General features: G+C 42.2%; 1 protein-coding gene across 2 annotated transcripts in view; it reads left to right on the top strand.

Annotated features, from left to right (window-relative positions):
• Window positions 1-22,601, top strand: part of Adamts12 (ADAM metallopeptidase with thrombospondin type 1 motif 12) — a 402,762-nt gene extending 380,161 nt beyond the window's left edge. For both annotated transcript variants that reach the window (XM_023707482.1, XM_023707481.1), the window contains exons 21-24: window positions 5,761-5,940; window positions 10,236-10,379; window positions 13,772-13,931; window positions 20,855-22,601. In XM_023707482.1, the coding sequence (XP_023563250.1) occupies window positions 5,761-5,940; window positions 10,236-10,379; window positions 13,772-13,931; window positions 20,855-21,033 (663 nt within the window). In that variant the 3' untranslated portion in view covers window positions 21,034-22,601. The remainder of the gene's footprint in view (window positions 1-5,760; window positions 5,941-10,235; window positions 10,380-13,771; window positions 13,932-20,854) is intronic.
• The last annotated feature ends 778 nt before the right edge of the window (window positions 22,602-23,379 follow it).

The raw sequence follows: 23,379 nt of genomic DNA, 5'->3' as shown, positions 1-23,379 counted from the left end.
CCTCCTTGGAGAATTGCAAAGACCCACTACAGCACTGCAAGTGGTTTTGTAGATACTGTCTCTGCCACATCATTAAATTCTGCCAGTGTAATCACTTCCCACCACATCTAAGATCTAACCTCAAAACAACTCATTCCTATCTGTAAAGAAAATGGTTCTTCTATCAGTGTAATAAATAGCTAAACTTTATGTCAAATACATTATTTAACTACTGATAGCTGTTCTATTTTTAACTTTATTATACTGCTATAACTTCCCTAAGAATGTTAATATTGATAATTAAGTGAAGCTCCTTTTTTTAAACATATTCCTGGGATTGAACACTTGTGCATGTCAGCAAGTGCTCTACCACTTAGCTACATTCCCAGAGTTTTTATTTTTATTTTTTTTTTAGGCAGTTCACTAATTTGCCCAACTGACCTTTGTCCTGCTTCAGCTTCCCAAGTAGCTGGTATTAGAGGCATGAATCATTGCAGCCAGTAACTTCACTAATTTTGTTAGCCTTCTTCAAGTTCATGTGGAGAGAAATCTCCAAAGTCTAGAGTAGAAAAGCAGATTCCTACATTCACCTTCAAAAATATGTAGCATTTAAATTATGGTGACAGTTTGCCCTGTCACAGATATTTTCTCAGAAATAAAAAATTTAATTTTACTTTGCTTTTTTGTGTTGCTCTAGTTCCTCGCTATTTTGCAGTTTGATTTTTGTGGCCTTACTGTTTCACAGGTTTTCAAAAAATATTAATCTAAATTATTTATTGTGGCTTTTCACTATATCACAGACTTTGCAGTACCGTACAGTGTACGTATGTTGTTAAAATGACATAGGCTTACAAGTTTAGAAAATGGTTAAGAACATTAGAAGTGTTTTTAAAAGTGTGGGGAAAGGTTTATAAGAGTATGGGAAGGGCATATAAAGGCTTAAAATATAAATACATACTAAAATAAATATAATATCACTACTTTGCTGACTTTCACTTATCATAGTGGCATCTGGAAAATAATCTCCGCAATAAGTGAGGGACCACTATTACATTAATCTCTACCCAGATCCAAAGACACTAATTCTCCTGGGATCCCAGGCTATGTGGCACCCACAAGTGGATAATACCTGAGGCATCGGGCTGGTGATTAGGAGCACCTACCACTGGCAATTACTGCCTACACTGCAGTTGTTTGACTAGCATGGCCCTAAAGCCAGTCTTCTCCTTGATGAATCTTAATAAAATTGCTGTGAACATCTTCTCATGAATATGACAGGAAAATGAGACTGCCCATCCAGATTTCTGCAACATCTAGAAGCAGCATTTCAGAATGGTTGTTTCTTATTGTGTTAACCTGTCTGAAAGAAAGTTAAAGTTGGAGTTCTCGTGTGCACTTGAAAAAAAATTTGTGTGTGTGTGTGTGTGTGTGTGTGTGTATTTTAAGGAAGAGTCTACAGGGTACTCAGGGTCTCACTACTAGATTGGACTTGTAGTGTCCTGCCTGTTTACAACCTCCCAAGAGATGGGATTACAGGCGCATGCCACCACACCTGGGGGCAGGGCCAGCACAGCAGGCCCAGGGATCGAACCCCCAGTCCCTGCGCCTCCTTGCAGGTGCTTTAATCCTCTGAGCTATTTGGCCCACTCAAGTATACTCTTGGAAGTAGACTTGGGAGAGTGCAGTCCCACCAGTGAAACTCAAGATGCATTGGTAAACTTAGAATCCAACAAGTTTGGATGGCCACTGTCACTGATTACCCTGTACAGCTGGTCCATTCATCTAACTTCTTAGGAGATTTCATTTGCTTCTGAAATGAAGTTGATAACATTGCCTCTAGTCACCTGTAGAATTGTTGTAAGGTTCAAAAGTGTGTTAACTATCTTCCATCAGTACAGTAAATATTGGAGATGATCTACTTAAAGAGAAAAGAGTTTGTTCTGACTCAGTTTTAAAAGGTTCTGTTCATGATCAATCTGCCCCACTGATTTGAGGCCTGTGGAAAAGCATCAAAGCAAGGAGCTGCTCACCTCATGACTGACCAAAAAACAGAGGAAGAGATCAGGGTCCCACCAACCTTTTCAAAAGCACATACCCATAAACTTCCACTAGACTGCGCCTCCTCATGATTTCTCCAACTCCCAAAGCATGAAGTTTTGTAACACATATACCCTTAGGGGACCTTCCAGATGTGAACTAGGACAGTGTGAAAAGACTGTTCTAAACAGCTTTGAGCTCCACATGTAGGTTAGATCCGGCTATTAGTCATTTATTAAGCTCTGGAGTTCTGAACTTCGGGTAGGAGGCTGGAGGACAGGCAATAGCGAAGTAAGCGCTCTCAGAGGCATACTAGCAGGAGAAATGTGTTTACTTTCTTGGACTCAGCAGACAGGTGCTACGTGTCTGTGACCTTTAAAGGACTTGGCCTGCAGCCAGCACCCACCATGTGCCACTACTTGCTTAGTGTTGCTCTGATGCTATAGATAAACAATTTCATTATTACTCTGGCACAGAACTTCAGCATTACAACTGAGGAAACAAGGCCTGGAGTGTTCACACCACTCACTCCCACCAGGTTTTGAACCCTGTACTGCGCAGTCTCAACCCTAAGAAGACACCAACAGGGAATATGTCATCCCTTTAATTATAGCTTTTCAGAAAGAAGGAAACAGTACACAATAGATATGTGTTTCAGTTGCATGACATGTCAATTTCAAAACAATAGAATTTGTGTAGGAGTAAGAGTGATTTTTTTGAGAGGATAATCAAGGAATAAGTGATAAGGATGCGCTTGCAAATCCCTAAGTTGAATTCTGACACCAAAACTATTCACCATCCCAGCTCCACGCACTTCCTGAGTAACATTTTATGTGTTTCTTCTGCAAACTGTAAGCTGAGGGTGTTTTGTATTCTGTTGCAGTCTGGTTTGCAAATCATGTTAATTAAACTGATGTGACAACTAGAAAGCATCAGGCTCATTTGGCTTCCATATGGTGTGAGACGTCCTTTCCAGTCCATTGGGGTGGCTCCTGTCCTGAGTCTGGCCCACAGGATCTTGGTTAAAAGCATTCAAGAATACAAGTGACCTTTTGGGCTGGTAAGAAAGTGAATGTCACAATTGACATTCAGCATGCAAAAAGAAAACAATTTAAGAGTGGAGTTGATACAGGGAACCTCCAAATGACACAGGGAGAAAAACTGATCTCTGAACCTAAAAGGTACCTGGGACGAGTTCGTGTTCTCTAAAACCAAAGAATGAATTTTAGGAACAAACAGAGGTCATGAGCAGAATACATTTATTGAGGGAAAGAAAGCTCCTGTCCAAGAGAGGGACAAGAGGGCGGCCCTGAGCAGGTGGTAGCCCGGAAGTTGTCTGTTCCAGGGACTTTTATAGAGGAAAACCATGCAGTGAGGTGGGTCTAAGGTGGTGGAGAAGACATGAGAACTTGCTTAGGTGGGCATGAGGTGGGACAAAACTATGGTCAACCAATGAGATTACAAGCACTAATGCTCAGGTAAACTTGATTAAATCCAGTACCAAGTCGGGAAGCGAGTCATGTAGCAAGCGGGTATGAATACGGGACAGGGTCTCTTCCTGTCAGGGGTTCGGCTAGTGACTCATTTGGCTCTTTCAAGGTGATTGATAGCTATTTAAAATATCAATCCCTGATGCCTATCCCTAGGGAAGTATGTAGCTGTGTTTCTTCTTCTCTCTTGAAGTCTGGCCCATATGCGAGTGTCTGTCTCTTCCAAGTTGCAAAGTCACCTTGTCTGCCATCTTGTCTCCTTGAGGGCCTGGCCTTGTTTGACTGTCTATAATGTTTCTATCTAATTCAGCTGCCTACAACAGAGTGACTCAAACTGGGTGTGGTAGTGCAAGGCTGTAATCTCAACATTTAGGAAGCTGAGGCAGGAGGATTGCTGTGAATGTGAGACCAGTCTGCGAAGCAGAAAGCCTGTCTCAAGCACCAACCACCCCACACACAGAAAAAGAGCGCAGTGAGTCGGTGCGCTGCCGCTTCCTTCTTACTGATTGCATCCAAGGTGCTCTTGACAATGGAATAAAAAGACTTTAATTTAGTTAGTGTCTTCCCTTGTGACTTACTTCAACACATTAGCAAATTTAATTTCCCAGTGGGTGTGAACATGCCGCTGACATAAATACTAATTAGAAAATTAAAACTAATAATAACAGATTGGAGTAACAAATGAAAAATAAAACCCCATTTTACCCAACAGCTTATAAAATTCCCTTTTCCTAATGAAGAACCCTTTTGTTTTAACCATGTACTAATGTCTAAAATCTGTTTCGTTCACTGAATGGATGCTCTGTGTGGCTGATAGTAACATGTTTTAAATTTTGTTCAATAGCTAATTTCAATTTGACAGCTAATTCTTCTTATATGTGTTTGCCACATAGCCAGAAAATGACATTTTAACTGGTAATGTTGGGGGAAGTGTTTGATAAGTGTTGATTGCATTTGAGAAGTTAACCACAATTGATTTATGGAGGGATTACAACATTCATCTACCCATTTGTCACAGGTCTCATGTCTTCCCATGTGACAGAGTAAGATTTAAAATTCAGTGACTTGCTGTAATCTCCTAGTCAGTGGAGGAAGGGGGTTCAATATTTGGGGATCTACTTCCACTGAGAGGTCTTAAGGAATTTTCTTTCCTCACCCACAACCCTATACATATAATTACTGCGCTATAACCATTTTTTTAATCCATTAAGTTCATATTGGATATCTGTCCTGTGCCTGACTATGCACTAGGTACCTGTGGCACAGTGCTGAGCAGAGTAGGCATACATGAGTTGCTCTACCTTTCAAGTTCCTATGATGGAGAGAAGAAGCTGAGATAAAAGCAAAGTGCTTTCTTAGATAAGGTATGCAAGGAAGAGCTCTCACTTTAAAAGGTATCTCATTTAAGCTGAGGCCTAAAGAAAAAATAGGAGCAGGCACTACCAAGGGTGCAGGATGAAACACTGAGGACAGCAGGACCACCAGAGCACACTGTCAACCCAGCAGGTATCTGTCTCTGTCACACCCACCTCAGGCCACCTTCTGAGTGTGCACACCAACAGGAGAGGCTAGAATGTCTCTAAAAGTCTATAAAGACAGGGAACCTGTCCCGTATGTTGACAGCCTAGGTCCATCAATGCCCTGGCATGAACGAAGCTTGCCAGCTGTAGTGCAATTTCCAACACAGAGCAGGTTGTGGGGAGCATGGCAGAAGGGCTGGGTGTGGGAAGAGCAGAGTTAATGGCTTTTCTCAGGCTGGTGATGACAGCTGTAGGAGGAACAGTGGTGGCAGGGACAAGGACAGCGATTGCTCACTCTATGAGTCAAACCACTGAGCAGTTACTTAGGTTAGTCCTTAATACAGGTCCTTCCAGAGACATATGGTGTCCTAGTCTGTGTTCAGAAGCATAGACAAAAGCTGATTTTAGCAGGACTCTGAGGGGAAAATGGGTGAGATTGCTGGGAGGCTGCTCTGTCGAGGTGAGCAGTTCTCTGACTTCCCGAAGGACTCATGACTAGGAAGCAATGCAATGCTAGCTCCTACGCACATGCCCTGTGTGTGTGCTGATGCTGGGAGCCTTAACTGGAAGAGCTGCTGTGTAACACCCTCTCCTACAGGTGTGGAGGAGACAGGACTCACTTGAACTGGCTGCAGCCCCTCTTCCAGACTGCAAGCCTGGAACCTGCAGGTGGGGGGATCAAAGGCCTGATGCTAAGGACTTAGGCATCATCTCTACTTTTGCTGTCCATGCAGTGCTCCAGAAACTGCAGTGGGGGCTTTAAGGTCCGAGAGATTCGGTGCGTGGACAGCTGGGACCATCGCCGAAGCCTGAGGCCATTTCACTGCCAGTTCCTCGCCGGCCTTCCGCCCCCTTTGAGCATGAGCTGCAACCCTGAGCCCTGTGAAGAGTGGCAGGTGGAGCCCTGGAGCCAGGTATGACACTCAGAAAGAGACAAGACGTTGCCACACAATGCACCGCGGTGTGTTACCTCAGAGTCCAGAAGTCAGGGAAGAATGTTACTGGACAGGTAGGCTCAGTCTTGCCAATATGCAGGCCCTCTGTTTCCTAAACAAAGAACTGACCAAGACACACAGGATGCAAAAGATTTATTAAAGAAAGTACACTCCTCAGAGAAGGAGGCATCAGTTGAAAAAAACTCAAGAGTGAGTTTGACTCCGAGTGACCTGTGTGCTAGGTTTACAGGTATTTATTAGGACCTTTCTGGAGTTGTGGGGTCAGGAGTACATCCAAGGGGGCTCTGTCCAACAACTGAAAGTCTCCACATTCACATCAAGAGGGACCCTTTCTTACTTCATATGGGCATGCAAGGAACCATCATAGCCACCAAAGCCCAGAAAATACGGGGTCAAAACTATGAAGCTAATGATGTTATATGACCATGGGGTTACCCTCAGGTGGGCACACACTCCTCAGCTTCAGACCAGAGGTTAAGAAAGTGTGAGAAGGGCAAGGACCTACTTCTTAAGATCATGACAGGTTGTTAAGGTAGTAAGGTGAAGGTAGGACCATATTCTCAGGATCATGTCAAGATGATAAGGAAACATGGTAAAAGGAGGATGCTCTTCTGGTTTCCAAAAGCAAGAAGGCATCCTCTGTGTTGTGAACTGCCTAAGGCCACGCACTGTCTTCTGCATGAAGACGACACCTGTGTCATGAAAGTGAGTGGCTTCTGTTTGGTGACTGGACCCTATATGAGGGAAGCTAAGCTAGTCAGATACTTTTAGATATTGAAAGAATTCCCCTGAGATTATTGGTGTAATTCCAACTATGACAATTCATTACTTTATTACAACATTGTCTCCTAGAGTATATATTGAGTAATCAGGGTTCCTGCTAGGGTAGTCAACACAAACGGATGATTCAAACAAGGGCCAATTTCAGAAGAGAGCCATGTAAGACAGAGCCTCACATACTTACCTGAGACTTCTGCAGTCAGGCTGGGGGTAAAGGTATGAGCTTTGCCACATAGTATAATTTTAGCTCCATCTCTCAGTTAAATGTCCAGATCACTGTTTGCAAAATAAAAAGGAGTGTGTGTGTGTGTGTGTGTGTGTGTGTGTGTGTGTGTGTGTGTGTGTTTGCTCTTTGTGAAAGCACATGAGGGAGACCTGGCTTTGCTGGGTCTTTCATTTACTTTACCATATGAAAACAAGATTATTATTTTTTGTGAAGTATGAGGATTTCATTTTGCCACAGACAAATGTATCAGTAGCTAAAAAATGCACCTGATAATGTCCAAGAATGGTAGAAAGGTGAGAAAATGAAACCTAGTGTATTTTGACTATGTCTATGGAATGGGTTCTTTACCTATACTACTTGATTTAATTCACCCAATGACCTAGATGGTAGGCTTGACCAACTCCATTTTATACATAAAGAAATGAAAATGAAAAGAAGTGGACAAACCTAAGTGAAGTTACACAACTGGAAAGTAAATAAAGAATTAATTTAAACATCAGGTATAATCCATTGCCTGTGACCTTTCTGCTATAGAACTTAGCCCAGCGGGCACTGAAAAAGGAACAAACTGAGAAGAAAGAGTAAGTTGATAATTCTTTCAGGGGCACCTACCATGTACCAGGGAAGGAAAGGGAGAGAATAAAACCTGAGGTAGAGAGCTGGTGCTGAAGTCTAAAGAAAACAGGGCCACCAGAAGCTATTAGCTGTCAGCCCCCTGAGCCAAGCACCACATTGGTACCAGAGGATCTGGGCCACTAGCCAGTGTTTTCAGCCACCACTGCCCCCTCTACGTCCACCTTCCTTTGCCTAACTTGGGAATGCATGAAGTGACTGTCACTGCCTTGCTTTGAAACCAAGCCTCCCAGCTTTCTGAACATGCTGAGCCCTGCCTGGACTTCTTTAGGTCAAGAATTTACAGAGGAACTTAGAATACCTTGCCTGAAAAAAAAAAAAAAAAAAATAGCACTTGCAGGTTATCGGAGATGGAAGAGCAGATATTTCTGGTCAGAAAAGAAGATCTGTTGTTTATACTTCCTCAGTAGCTCTGGCAGCTGCAATATCACTCTGTTCCCTGAAGGCCTTCCACCACGCTCCTTTCTAAATTTCTCTGTTCTGAAAAAACCACAAAGTTGGAAGACTTATTTGAAGGAACAGAGGAGATAGAAAATGTAAAAGTCAGTTAAGTACCTACAGCTATTGAGAAACTTGGCATCTTAAGATATTCAGCCCTGACCCAACATGAGCTGTTCTCCTGTGTGCATTACAGAATGAACTGCCACCCTAGAAATACTCTAAGTTCATTTGATCAGCCAGTGCAGACTACCCACAAGACAGAGGCAGTTGAGCTATGGGGCTGTCTTTTAAATAATATATCTCCTAATGTCTACCAGTAGTGGTGAAATGTTAGCGTGTGTCACAAATGCAATTGGAGACTGGACAACCCACAAGGGATGTGTTCCTTTACAGAGGGTCCATTTTGGGGGCTTTAGGTGGGACTTGAAATTTTGCCTTTCTGATTATTACCCAGAAGCTGACCTTGCTGGTCTGAGGACCCCACTTTGAGCACTGATGTCTTATACTGTCTTTACTTCCTTTTCTTGCAGATTTCTTGGCCAAGGGTTCCTGGGTCTGTATGTACATAGGCAGGGGCATAAGGACCTCAGACATGGGACTTTCCTACATTCCTTAAACAGGCTAAAATATATTGAATACATGGGAGGAAATACAGGTTGATCCTCAGACCTGGACGAAGGAAAGCTAATTGCATGTTATTTTTTTCAATTTTTTATGATATTAACATATATATAATGCCTGATATGCTGCTGGCAAGACAATAACAAATTTTTTGTCATTATTATAACCATGGCATAAACATGTTTTCTTGCAAAGTGCCTCCAGTGCCTTGACTGAGCATTTGTACCAGTCAGCACTCACTAGCAAAATAGATCTAGTGGTAGATATACAGATCGGATGACAGGGGAAGCTTAACGTGCAATTAGCTTTCCTTCGTCCAGCTCTGAGGATCACCCTGTATTTCCTCCCATGTATTCAATATATTTTAGCCTGTTTAAGGAATGTAGGAAAGTCCCATGTCTGAGGTCCTTATGCCCCTGCCTATGGACATACAGGCCCAGGAACCCTTGGCCAAGATCTGAAGGATCCAGTGCAAGGTTGAAGTCTAGGAGTTCACTGCAGTGTCCCATGTGTATCCGTATCAGGCCTGTGCTAGAAGGCTGAAGGGTGTGCGCCGGAAGCCAAGGGGCAATGCCCAAGGTGAAGATGAAGACAGGAGCTCCTCCAAGAAAACAGCAGCCAGCCTTCCTTCTTTGTTTCCCTCTTATTCTATTCAGACTACAAACCTGTTGGCTAGTGCTCCCTGCCCCCTGCTGGGCTTCTGTCTTTAGCAAGCCCCTCAGCCACATCCAGAACTTGCTGGATCCAATTTATTGGGCATTTCTTATTCAAATATAGTTAACTGTGACAGTATTAAAATTTATTTTTAAAGAATCTTAGCAGATGACCTAATTTGCTCCTAGAAATTAGGAAAAATGAAACCATATTTTATAAAATTATTCCAGTGAAGAAATCTCTGGCATATTTCAGAGGTGTAGTTCTTATTAATGCAATTTGCCATCTCAAGTCTGTTGTGAGTGTTACGGTCTATGCATCAGAATATTGAGCAAATCCATAAATTTCACTCTCCTTTATATGGACACATTTAATTCCAAAACTTTTATGTAGTGGTAGAGGAAAACTGAATCACGTTTTAATAAGAACCAAGAAAACTTGTTTTGCAGATGTATTTCCTTTTGAGGCTATCAGAGATAATCATGATAAAAACATTTATTCTACATTTTTGTTTCTAGAAATTTGTTCCTAAAGGCAAAATGTAGTTAATATAAGGTTCATTCCAGAAAGACCACTCCTTTGCATTTGCTACCAAAATTCTTTTCTTTTGACAAATTATTTGATGTTGGACTCTTTGTCATCTTCTCGCTTTTCTTCTCTTTTTAGCCTCAAAGTTTCTTTCATCAGCTTCCTGCCCTGCCTTTAATTTTTGCCTCACCATTATTGCTTTGAGCAGCTAGAGTGGTCACTGTAAAGGAACCTGCAAGGTTGCGCCAAGTTCCAATACGCCACTGACGTTCCCAGTAACACACGACCAAAGCAATAGTAAAACATAATGCCTTTATCATTGAGTGTATCAACACCTGATTTCATCCAATTTTGCCTTATTGTGTATCAGTGTTCCAGGTCCTGTGGAGGCGGAGTTCAAGAGAGAGGGGTGTCTTGTCCAGGAGGCCTGTGTGACTGGACGAAGAGGCCCCCACCCACTCTGCCCTGCAACAGGCACAGCTGCTGTCACTGGGCCACCGGGAGCTGGGACTTGGTAAGAGTTGGTTATTTATACTTTGTTTCACTTTAGCTTTACAATAGACAATGGCATTTGTTTCCGTTCAGTTACAAAAGTCATGGAATCCGTTATAAATGGTCGGTGTATTCACTGATGTACAGCATGTTTCCATGGGACTTCAGTCTCCTACCATGAACACTTCAGTCTGCTGGAAGTTGATGCACAGCAGCCGTGGGTCAGTGTTTACTTCTTGAGTTCAGAAGAAAAAAGATCAAATATTTTCAAAAGAGAAAAGATCAAATGCAGTACAAAAATTATTCCAAAGGCACAAGGCCTAAGGGGAGTTTATTTGGGGCCCTAAACTTTGAGTTTTCTGGGGTTTTTTCTAAAGGCACGAGGACTCATCCAAGCCTGAAGCTTTAGAGTTAGTCTGACTTAGTGAGTCTCAGGCCTCTAATCTTCCTACACAGCAACTGGCCAGATGGCCAGCCTGCTTGATGAAGAGGTAAACAAAGTAATTGAACTGAAAATGAGAGAAAGATTTATTATTCTTCTAAAATTCATTTATTGCATAAATAAACTGTACCTGTAATGTGGAAAATAAATCTTTCTCACAGACAGACTTCTGTCTGATTTGTCTTACATAGGTTCTCTAGGACATATGTATAGTCTCGAGGCAAAATCTAACACTTCCTTAAGAAATACAACACCAGGAAGTGGGAGCAACAGAAAAGAGGAAAGAGGCAGAGAAAGCGATTCAGATAGGAAGGGATCCCGTCTGTGCGGATCATTTTACCGAAGTGGCTGTTGCTTGGTATTAGGGCAGCAGAACGTCTTCTGAATGTCCTAGGCACCACTGCCTCTTACGGCAGCTTATCCACGGGTAGGCGCAGAGAAGGGTTACCTACGAGCTCCCATTTCCTCTGGGTGAGGAATCTGCCCTTCACACCCAAAGTAGAAAGACTAAGTAAACAGAGCAGAAGGAACGCCAAGGAAGCAGAGAGCAGGTAATAGATGAACTCCTACCCCCAAAAACTGTGTTTAATCTCTTCAGAAAAATAAAAGAAGATACCTATGATATGAGAACAAGAAGTTATGGGACAGAATTTGGAGAATAGAATACCTTAGAAAAATTTAGAAGTATCAGAATGAAAAAAAAAACAAAAAAACAAACAACAATTTGAGGAAGTGTCATAAGAAAAGAAATAAAATAAAATAAATTAAGATTAAAAATAAGAAAATTAGAGCACTAGGTCAGCTGATATAACATCAAAAGAATGAGATTTCAGAAAGGGAAAATGAAAAAAATAGAAAGAAGAAAATTATCAAAGTATCAACACAAGAATAATTTTCCAAATCTGAAGGGTATGAGTCTCCATTGAAAGAGCTACACATACTGCAATTTAAAGGAGAGAAGCTGGGGTGGAAGAGAGAATTTTGTTTCTATATCAGTATAACCAGAAAAATCTTATTTTGCATGATTATTATATAGATAAAATATGGCCAGCTATATATTAAGATTAAGTACAAGAAAATTATTCAGGGCACATGTTTGCATTCATTACAAAACATCACATAGCTCCTCGGTGCATTTCTCCTGTTCATCTAAGCTAACTGAGTGGGAGCAACAACAACATCTGGGCTTCATACCTGTCTTTCATAACTTCCCAAAGAGCAGGTGTTGCTCAGCATTGGGAACCAACTTTTTCAAATTAGCTAATTAGAGATTCTTGCCTTTTTGGAGAAAGCACATAGCATGGGATGAAGCTAGTACAGAATTCAGTGAATGAATTCACTGAGATGTGAGAAATTCACTGAGTCACTAGCCTAGGCTTGGAGACTACAAAATTTTAACGCCATCCCTATTTGGGACATTCACTTCGGCCACAAGAATTCTAGATTTTATAGGATCTGAAGAGTAGATTTGACCCCTAAGAAAGATACTTTCCTTCTAAGACCCCAAACTCATAGCACTGCCACAATCAAAACTCAAATTAGCAAGTTACAGAAATAGTGAATAATGTGAATGCACAACAATGTAAATGTTTTTAAGATGACTGAATTGTACTGTAAAAATTATTAAAATAGTAAATTTATGGCTCATATAGCTTACCACAAAAGACTTCTTAAGAAAAAAAACATGTGATAAGTTCAGGCATATTTTTCTCACTTCCTTTGGAATCATCTTCTAGAGGCTGTTTCTAGGCCAGATGTGGTAGCAAATGCCTGTAAACCCCAGCACTCTGGGACACTGGGACAGGGAGAATAGAAAGTTGAAGTCCAGCCTAAACAACTTAGCAAGACTTGGTCTCAAAATGAAAAATAAAAAGTGCTAAGGATAGTGCTCAACGTGAAGGCCCTGCATTTAATCCCCATAACCCCATCACCAAAAGATAAGAAGGAAAGGAAAGAAAAGATGTGGCTTCCACAGGTCAGAGAGTCCCCTCCCTAATAGCCATGACATTACAGTGAACCTTGCATTAGAATGACTGGAGGTTACATATGGTCCAGCTAGCCTCAATCCCAAAGACCTCTGCTGCCTGCTCCTTTCCTGATCTTCTATGCACCTCTGTTCCCATCTCCATCCCAAATTATTTCTTCATTCCACTGTAGTCTTTCTCTCCCATTTCTTTTGCCGATCTTATTTACAGCTTTCCTAGAAGCTCCATTTGTTTTATCCACATCTGATCACCATCCCCAAATCAAAACCAGTTCCGAGAAATTGGAGAGCGTCAATATTTTTGCTTGCATTTCAACCTTCTTCATATGTTGTCCTCCATATATTTATAATAATGCAAAGATGAATGTTTGGGTTGGGAGTTTTAGCCAGAGCTGATCATGTATGCCTACAAGTGCTCCATCTCTCATCCTGTCCCTCTCTAATCATATGCATCACTCCACTCATATTTTCTGCCATCTGTTTTTGTTTTTTGTTTTTTTTTTCTCTCCTAATTATCAGGAAATGTGACTACTAACTATACTTACACTTACATAGTTTACCCTCATGGAATTTCTTGCTGCATTTTTACTCCAAATTCCCAACAAAGTGACTGGTCCTGCTCTATCTAGGGACCATCTCCTAGAATATTCACATGGGCCTGAGGTGAGTAGTGCCCCATGGTGCTGTCATGGGTGCTTAGATCCCAATTATGTAGCCCTGTGGTGGGGACAACTGGCCATTCCCAATGTGGGAAAGAGAACCCAGTAGTAATCCACGTTAATTCAACTCAACAATCTATAATATAGCTTAGGAATCTTCCTTACATTTACATCTCTAAATTATTGCCTTTATCAATTCCATCATTTCTTAAGAAAGGTTCTCAGTTGTGTAGACGTTCCCATGATTAACTATGATGGGATATTCTCGGCTGATGTTATGCTGGAGATCCTGGGTGAGAACTCCAGCTCTCTGTGTATCTCTCTTTCAGTGCACCATGACCTGTGGAGGTGGACTTCAGAAGAGGACTGTCCATTGTGTCCCCTCAGAGAACAACACAACTGAAAAGCAAGGTCACTGCCTGTGTGATCATGAACCAAGACCTCCAGAATTCCAAAACTGCAACCAACAAGCCTGCAAAAAGAGTGCTGGTGGGTGAATGGGTTGCTGGGGTTGGCGGGGGTGCCTAAGCTTTGCACAAATAAGTCACTCTGCATGACTCAACTTGTGGATAGTTTATGAGCCCTTTGCTTAGCAGAAAATCTTTATGCTGAAGAGGCTAGCCAGCAACTTAGCATAAGCTTTCTGATTTGGTGAGGTTTGTCTCTAATACCTTGAGGAATTATCTCTTCTATTTTCCTGTCTCAGAGAATGTTTATACTGATGTCATCCCCCACTGATGAGAATTGCTTCTGTCTTACATAGATCTTCGAGAGATATTCCAGCCCTTGCCAGGAACCTAACCAATTGTGGAGTGGTCTTCCCCAATAAATCTAGCTCCATTTTCTCAGGTCGGGTTCAGCAGAAACAGCAGTAGATGAACGTGCACAAGAGATTCATTAAAGACATATTCCCACAGAAAACCCTCAAGGGAGAAGAGAAGCAAGACAAAAGAGGGAGGAAGCACAAGCAGGGCATCACTTCAGCCACCTGAAGCCTCAGCTCCAGCCCAATCTGCAAAGAAACTCGAGTGTGTGTGCTACACTTAAAACTTGTCTGCTTCCCATCAGTGAGCTGGACTTGCACACTCATACTCTTCAGGGGTTGGCAGAGGGCTACCCCAGGGGCAGTGAATTTGCAGACATTTAAACTTCATTAGAGAGATAAAGAAACTTCCATAGGTTGTGGGCTGTCCTTCCAGGCTGTCTGGGTTTTAGATGCTAACCAGGAAGCTGGGAGTTAGCTGGGTGAAGGAGAGGCACCTGAAAATAAACAAAAGAAATCCAAAGAGCTAAGCAATGAAAAGGCAGTGTTGCCTGCTACAGTTAGCTTTCAAACTACCTTAATTAGAGCTGCAGACACTGCTCATTGCTAGAATGTTTCCCTCGTTGTCCATAAGGCCTTCATGGGTCATACTTCCTCAGAGATGGAAAGAATCCAGTTTTGGAGAAAGCAGCAATAAATCTGCATCCCAGAGCACCCACTCTCTATCTATGTGACTTTGTCAAGTTGTTTAGCTTTCTGACACTCAATTACCTTTTGAGTATAAAGGAAATAACATAAGCTTTACAGAGCTGTGAATATTTTAAATAATATGTATGAGTGCACTTTAAAACGGATAAGTTCTTCATCAGCTACATCCCGTAAGCAAGTTATTTCATCTCAATAGACTTCAATTTCTTTATCTATCAAAGAGTAAGTTGACCATGAACTCTAAAGTTCATTCCAGTGATATCTTTCATTCCATTAATCTTTAAGATTTCTAATTAAATTTAAAACCTAGGAAGAAAATTCTCAGGCAAGAATAGAAGTTAATTCTTGTAGCTTACTTATATTGCTCACAAAATGTAGAATGTCCTGCATAAACATAGTCAAGTCACTGGGGTTTAGAGTATGGCATGCTCCTAATTAAAGAACCAACTGTGAGACATCAAGTAAGGGCTATGCTGCTTCTGTAAAAGTGGCATGTCAGAAGAACACAGCAGTAATCCATTTCCCAATGCCTTAAAGCAAGCTGGGCATCGTGATTGATGCATACCTGTAATCTCAGCACTCTGGGAGACGGGTGGGAGGATCACAAATTCAACCCCAGCCTGGGTCATTAGGAACTTAGCAAGAGCCTGTCTTAAGTGGTATATAACTCAGTGTGATTTACCTGAGTTCAGTCCCTATTACTGTCAAACACACACACACACACACACACACACACACACACACACACACGGGTGTATTAAAGATGAGAACTTCATAAAATATGTGCTTGCCTCCTTCCAAGTTCTAAGACATCCACCAGAGACTGCTCCTAGAGTTAATCCTAAGAAGCGATTGTTTATTTCTAAATTATGCATTTATTCACCAAATAATTGTTAAGCCCTTACTACATTCTAAATGCAATTTCAAAGAAAAAAAAAGCACAAATTGGTGATATGCCCTACGAGAAGAGAAGAAAGGGATAGGGCATGAAAGCACTTGGGGAGGACATTGAGCCAAAACTGGGTGAACAAGGACTCAAAGGAGGAGCACAAAGGTTGTGTAGAAGGTTCCAGGACGGAGTATTCAGCTTCCAGGATAGCCAGGAAAGTGACAAGATGGTGGCATGGCGTATAAATCTAACTCAAGTATGAGCCTGAGAGAAGTTAAAAACTGATAGCATTGGAGGTGAGCCATAGTTAGAGGGTAAAGAGGTTGGTAGACTCAGAGGCTACTTAATAGGTCTTTGTGCCAGGCGAAAGGAGAAGAAAGGCAATGCCCGCATTTCTGACATGGGCTGCTGCAAACATGTGGCTGCCATGCACTGAGAAAAAGCTCAGTTTTGGTTTGAAGATGAGAGGAAGTAACTAGTACCATGCTTGCGGAGGGGCCTGTGAAAATAGTGTAGGTGGGCGTGTCCAGGACTTGGTCTGCTGTACAGTTTGACAGGCCAAGAAAGAACATGGCTGGAAATTTTGACTGAAATGCATCAGGAGGGAAATGCTTCAGATTTGGGTATCACAGGTAACTTCTTTCTGATCACCCATTGCATGTGAGGGTCACTTTCATGTCTTTATTTCATATACCAGAAGAAACCATCTAAGACTAATTTTTAGAAGTGCTGTGGATATTTAGTCTCCAAACTCTTGCTACTCAAAACCCCATGGATTGGCAAGTCCTAGGATTTTTTTAGAAATGCCAGATCTCAGAGCTACTAAATGAGAATCTATATCCATCTGAGATCCCCTGGTGGGTCCAATACCAGCTAAAGTTAGAGAACCGCTGTGTTGTAGACCAAGGGCCTCAAATGGCCCCTTTCCTTTCATTTCATCTCATGAAGCCATGTATTTTAAATGATGAGGCTTTGCAATTCCTTCTGTATTGTTCCTTTATATAATTAAACCAGTCACCTAGCCTTTTTTGATCATTTCTATTGCTGTGGATTATTGATGTTATTTTTAATTGTGTACAAGTTGTCGTTAATTGTCATTGCTGTGCAATGCAGTCTTCAATAATCAAAACTGGGTTAAATGCATGTATGGTGTTTTTCATCTTGAAATCTTATACTGAATAGTGACTAACAGCTAGCTCACCATTAATATAAATAGCAATGAACCCCACTCACCAACAATTACCAGAACAACAAAAGTTAATTGCTAGCTTCTCCTATAGGGAGAACTGGGCTTACTCACATAGAAGCAACATGAAAGAATAGTTACAAGAAATTATTTGATTTAAGAAGCCAAGTACTTACCGTGACCTCCATCCCCTAAAATACTGTGAAAAAACAGTATTCAAGCCCTAGATTCTTGTCAGCCAGTCATCATAATAAACATAGTCCTATATCTACCACATAAGATTAAGTATAATTTGTCTGAGGCTCATTTCCCTACAAGCCATTTTATATTTTAAATACCACCCGAATTATTAATAACTTAAAATCTAAATCAGAACTACCTTTTCCATATTGAGGTTTATAAAATGCTTTCCATGTTATCTGGGTAGAAAGCAAAGCAAGAGAAAGCCATTCCAGGGTTTTGTGGTTAGTTTCATTCTTGTTTTCTTATTCAGGAAGTGAGAAGTATGAAAGGGAAAGAGTAGAGACAAGCTGGAAATCCTAACATTTGGGAGGCTAAGACAGAAGGATTCCAAGTTCAAGATGGCCTTGAACCATGTAACAAGACCCTGTCTCGAAAACAGAAAAAGGATACAAACAGTACTCAGATGCAGTATTGACGCAAAGGAACATGTGGTGTACAAAATCTTCTACTAAGAGATATTCTATATTAATAGGATTTTACTTATTCTTTTAATCTGCAAACATTATTGACCACAGGATATGTCTTGGGGGTGAATGCTAAAAGCTGATGATGCTATGAGTAAGATATAGTTCCTGGTCTCAAGCAGCTCTAAATATTATAGAAACTGCACTTGTTGACAACAATGAAAGTATTTTTCAACTGTTTTTCATGAGCAAAATACCCTCTCAATCCAGACACAGCTGACAACAAGAAAACAGGCTAAACTGTCCCTGTAAATTTACAAGTATGGTTTCTTTTGAATAAGCAGAGGGGAATGAGGATCTCCTTTCCAAGTTGCCCCTAATTATGAACATTGTGTACAGTTCAGGGCTGGGATCCAATTGGCTGATGAACACAACAAACCTCCATTGTTTTACAATAGTAAGGAGGACTGGTCTAATTAAGTTCTACCGTGATGTTGAGTTCACAGTCATTATCTAAATGAGCTGCTAAATATAGACCTGGAACACTAAATACCAATGTAGGCCACCACTGTCCACCATGCTCCCTTCTGGTTCCTGGCTCTCCAACAGCAGTATACCAAGCTCCAGCATGCTCCCTGGATTCAGAAGACATTGAAACACATGGATCCCAAGACCAGGCATGCTACCAGCATGGTCAAGACTCTTGGAGTCATTTAGGTATGCTAGTGAGGGTTTCCTGTATTGAACCATGAGCTGTTCTGGGCAAGAAGGACTTGTACTTGTGATTCTCTCTCCTGTCTCCAATGCCATCTCCTGGGGACAGAGCTTTAGTGGCACTGAGAGTGTAAAATGCCATCAGCACCACCTCTTTACTAGCTGTGTGATACAGAACCAAGTGCTGAGACTTCCTGGTAACCCCAATTTTTAAAAGGAAAAGAAACAGATCTTCAAGTAAATTTCCCTAAAGACCAAATGATATTGTATCTATCAAGTGCATGAGCAGAGGCACCGGGGTTCAATCCCCAGGATCCCAGGCCATGCTTGCCCTGCCCCAGGCATACTGAGTCAGCTAAGTCTGGGCATGGTGGTGCACGCCTATAATTCCAGCACTGGAGAGGCTGAAAACAGGAGGATCACTGGGAGTCTGAGCTGCATAGTAAGACCCTGTACCAAATATAATATCAAATAATAATAATAATAATAATAATAATAATAATAGTAATATATCAAGTGCATGATAAATGCTTAATGAACTATATTGTTGTTGTTGTTGTTGTGGTGGTGGTGGTGGTGATGATATATTGCGTGTCATGGGAGAGGAAGTGCACTAATTTTCTTAGGATTACTGTAACAGATGACCATAAAAGGGGAGATGGTTGAAAACAACAGAAATGTACTCTATCACAGTTTTAAAGACTAGAGATCTAAAATCAAAGTGTCCTCAGGTTCAGACTTTCTCTCTATATTAGTCATGTTCCTGTTGCAGTCACAAAATACTTGAAAATGAACTTAAGGAAAGAGAAGGTTAATTTTGGGCTCACTGTTACAGAGTCCATGGTCAGCTGGCTCCATTACTGTTAGGACCATGGTGAGGCAGGAGGGTCATGGCACAAAGCTTTGACAAAGGAAAGCTGCTATCCCATAGCATCCAGTAAGCAAGTAAAAGAGAGAGACTGAGCAGAGAAGAACAAAGGAGCCCAAGACCAGGTGCAGCGGTGAAGGGCAAACCCCCATGACCCACATTCCCTTCAACGAGGCCCCACCTCCTCAGTTCCATCAGCTGCCAAGTTCTGGATTTATCAGTGAGTTAGTCCTGATAGCTAGAGCTCTCATGATCCAATCACTTTCAAAAAGTCCCTCCTCTGAGCACGTGAGACTTTGCAGAAAATTTTAGATCCAAACCATCCATTCTCCTAGCTCTGGTATTTGCCAGCAATCCTTAATTTTTCTTGGCCCTCTTTGTGTGTGTGTGTTTCTCTTATCTTACAAGGACAGCACCAATCCCGGTGGATTAAGGACCCACCCAACTCCAAATCACCTCATCTTCATTTACATAATAATTACACCTGCTCAGACCATATTTCCAAGTCAAATCACATTCACAAAGTGCTAAGAGCTGCAACAGTGGAGAATATTTAAAATTCAAAGAACATAATTCAACCCACAACAGGCTTAAAAACTTTGGAGACTTACTTGCAATAACAGAATCCCACCACCACCCCCAGAGATCATACTTTGGTCCTTAGCAAGGACCAAAGCTTACATACCACTGATGTATCAGTTCAGAAAGAGTGTGCAGTAGAGCTCAGCAGCACACACCTGTAATCCCAGCTGTTCAGGAGGCTTTTGAAAAGGTCCGGAAATGTAGTTCAGCGGTAGAAAACTTGCCTAGCATGTGAAAGGGCCTGAGCTCAATTCCCAGGACTACTAAAAAGAAAAACAAGGAGAAGAAGAGGGTTAGGAAGAGAAATGGGGAGAGAGAGGGGCAGGGGGAGCAGGGAGAAAAGACACTGGGGGGAGAGGAAGGGAGGAGAGAGGGAGTGAGAGGAGAAGAGGTGGCAAGTTTTAGCAAGTGGTAATATGGTACACAGCTGGAGATGGAGGAAAAGAATCACGTGAGCCATGGTGCCCAAAAGAGGCTTTCTGGAGAGCTGAGACACAAGCTGGGCCTTGGCAGGGCTTCTCCTCCTCTTTCCTCGCAGCAGCCCCCACATCATGATAGGGAGACTCTGGAGCAAAGAGCTGCCCCACCTATACCTTCTGCATCCACCAAACACAAGGGCTTCAGGAAATGCTGGCCAAGAGAGAAGGGCAGCCCTCTGACACCTGAGTTTCTGTGCTGGCCCAGTTCTAAAGTCAGAGTCTTCCCAGGTTCTCAACAGCAGCCAACAATGCACATGCTGGGCCCTATGGAAAATGCCCACTGCTGAGTGGAGATCTGGGAGACAAAGGCCTCAAAGGGACAGTCACAGTAGGATTGCTTGGTCTGAACATGCACTATCTCTCAGCATGTGGTGCCAGGGATTGAATCCAGGTCCCTTTGCTTGCCTAAGCAGGCGCTTAGTCTGCTGAGCTATATCGCTGACCCTGTTCATTGAATTTCTATCATTAATAAGCTCCATAGATTCTTTCTTGGCAGGCATGTGAAGTTTTCTAGTAGTAGATGTGTCCATTCCCCCACAAAGAATAATCCCTGGATTATCTTTTCTCCTCCCACAGACATACTCTGTGCCAAGGACAGACTATCAGCCAGCTTCTGCCAGACCCTAAAGACCATGAAGAGATGTTCCATGCCCACTGTGAGGGCGCAGTGTTGTTTTACGTGTCCGCAGACACACACAGTCCTCGCCCAAAGGCTAAGAAGGCAGCAGCTGCTCAAGAAGCCCAAGCCACTGTGAGTCCGGGAGGAAGCCACCCCCATCACCTGCTGCAGAGCTGCTGACCAGGATGCTTTAGCCCTGCAGGCCGATCCACAAAAGTTTGCTTTACACATTTCAGGCCTAAACCAACTGCACTGTGTTCCTCTAGTCACAAAGTGTCCCTCACGGCAGGCCTGGGACTATTATCCTTGCTGCTCCCTGATAAGAAGGGCAAATGTTCTGAAGAGTTCCCTATCGGCGGTGCTGAGCTCCCGGGAAAGGTGCCAGGTTAGGCAGGTCTGTGAAAGGATGCCTTCTGTCCTCCTTACGGATGAAAGCCAAGAGATCAGACTTTTCCCGGACTACCTCAAGAGTTTCAGGAAACAGAGCCTTAATTACCCAGGGAACAAATAATCTTTTTAATTTACCTTAATAATGCATTTATTTCCCACCTGCCTGGGGCAGCTGCTGTTTAAAATGCCATGGGAGAGTTTGAGAAACATTCATTAAATTCATCTGGGCAGAGGACAGCTTTCTTTACCCCTTTTCCCTGAGGACAGGAAGAGCAGGTGCTGATTAAATCTTTCAGTCTCCTCCCAGATTCCTGCAGGACTCCACGGGGCCTTAGTTTGTATGAAATTCTGTATGCATGACCAGGCTTGTAGCCCGGCACCCTTAGACCAGGCTTAGTGAATCAGAGACACATGCCAAAAGTACAGCCAAAGCCCAGTTACTGATCCCAAAGTGCCAATACTGCAAATAAATCTGAGTACTGAAGTTTTAGTTTAGGAAAAACAGCTCAAACATTCGTGTCTTTTGTCTTAAAAGTAAAACACCAGTGCCAAGGGTTCGCCACCACTGATCTGGACAAAGAGGATGCAAGCGTTAGCTGGAGCCTAAGGCATGCAGGCTAGTTACGCAGAAAACATTTTCCAAAACTCCAAAGGACAATTCCAAATGTCTTAATTAGCAGGTGAATGGAGATCAATTTCTAGCTAACAACCCAAAAGAAGTGCAGATCTTTGTCTTTTTCATTTTCCTGGCACAGATTTATTCCTTCAAGAAAAATAAATTTCCCTTTACACACACACACACACACACACACACACACACACACACACACACACAGCCCTGCCTGCGTCTCCTGAACCCAGCTCCTGCCATCCTCTTGTAGCAGGCAGCTTGTACACAGGGGCGGCTGTCAACCGGGCTACGGCTGCCACCTGCCCTCACCTCCTGCCAGTTAGAAACTCTTTTAAAAACCAGGTAAATTGTACCAAGTACAAGAACTTCATAAGACTGATAGCTTAAAGAGAGAGACAGAGGGAAAAAGGTACTCTAAAAAGTGGGATTAAAAAGTCAGCCAAGGTGGTGCGTGGCCGTCATCATAGCGTTCAGGAGGCTAAGACAGGAGGACTCCAAGTTCAAGGCTAGCCTGGACTAGAAAGTAACACCCTGTCTCCAAAACACAAAAATAGTGATGTAAAAAATTATCTACTCCTCTATATACCCATTAGTTACATTTAAAACCCTTTTAGTGCGGGGGATGTGCCTCTGTAGTATAGTGCATGACTGCCTTGTGCGAAGCTCTGAGTTAAGTATATATATATATATATATATATATATATATATATATATTCTCTCTCAGAGAGAGAGAGAGAGAGAGAGAGAGAGAGAGAGAGAGAGAGAGAATTAAAATTATAGGTCATTTACCTTGGGAAAATTGGCAAGTTTGAACAACATAAAACACTTAACTTAGAAATTTAGAATGCCAATCTTGGACATTCGTAGATCCAAAAGCAATGAAAGTAGACCATGGTCTCAAATTTGAAGTAAATTTTCAGACAAACTGATTTCTAAGGGAAGTCCTCATATCAACTGCACACAGTGAAACAGAGTGGTGGGAGAAGGGGTATAAGTCCCGGGGGAAGACCTCAGAACCAGTTCTTGACAGGGGTGGGCGGCAGGGATGTCCGTCCTGTGCTGGACCACATATTCTCAGACTCAGGCAGGGACACACTTCATCTTCAGCCTGGAGCAGAGCGTTCTAGCTCTCTTGTAGTTATCTGTCCAATCAGCAGAATGGTGCTATTGACAAATGGTGCTAGTACCCAGGCAGTGGCAGAATTGATATAGACATACAGTATTAGCGGCATGTAGAGATAAGTGTATGTGAAGCTCCACATAGATGCCTCCTGCTAAATGTGGAATGGCAGTGCTGGGCAATGCTGTTGCTTTGATACCATGAATAGCATTATTATTATAGGCTTTTTTATTTTTTTTCAAGCCATTACCACATATTACTCTAATAAATTCTTGTGGAAAATAAAAACACTGGGCTTGAGATGAAATTCAAGTTATACAAAAAAGAAGAGGAAAATAAAA

This window comes from Octodon degus, unplaced genomic scaffold, assembly GCF_000260255.1.
Source record: "Octodon degus isolate 3935 unplaced genomic scaffold, OctDeg1.0 scaffold00293, whole genome shotgun sequence".
Classification (NCBI taxonomy): domain Eukaryota; kingdom Metazoa; phylum Chordata; class Mammalia; order Rodentia; family Octodontidae; genus Octodon; species Octodon degus.
The sequence above is the reverse complement of the archived record's forward strand: the minus strand, read 5'-3'. Positions and strand labels throughout refer to the sequence as shown.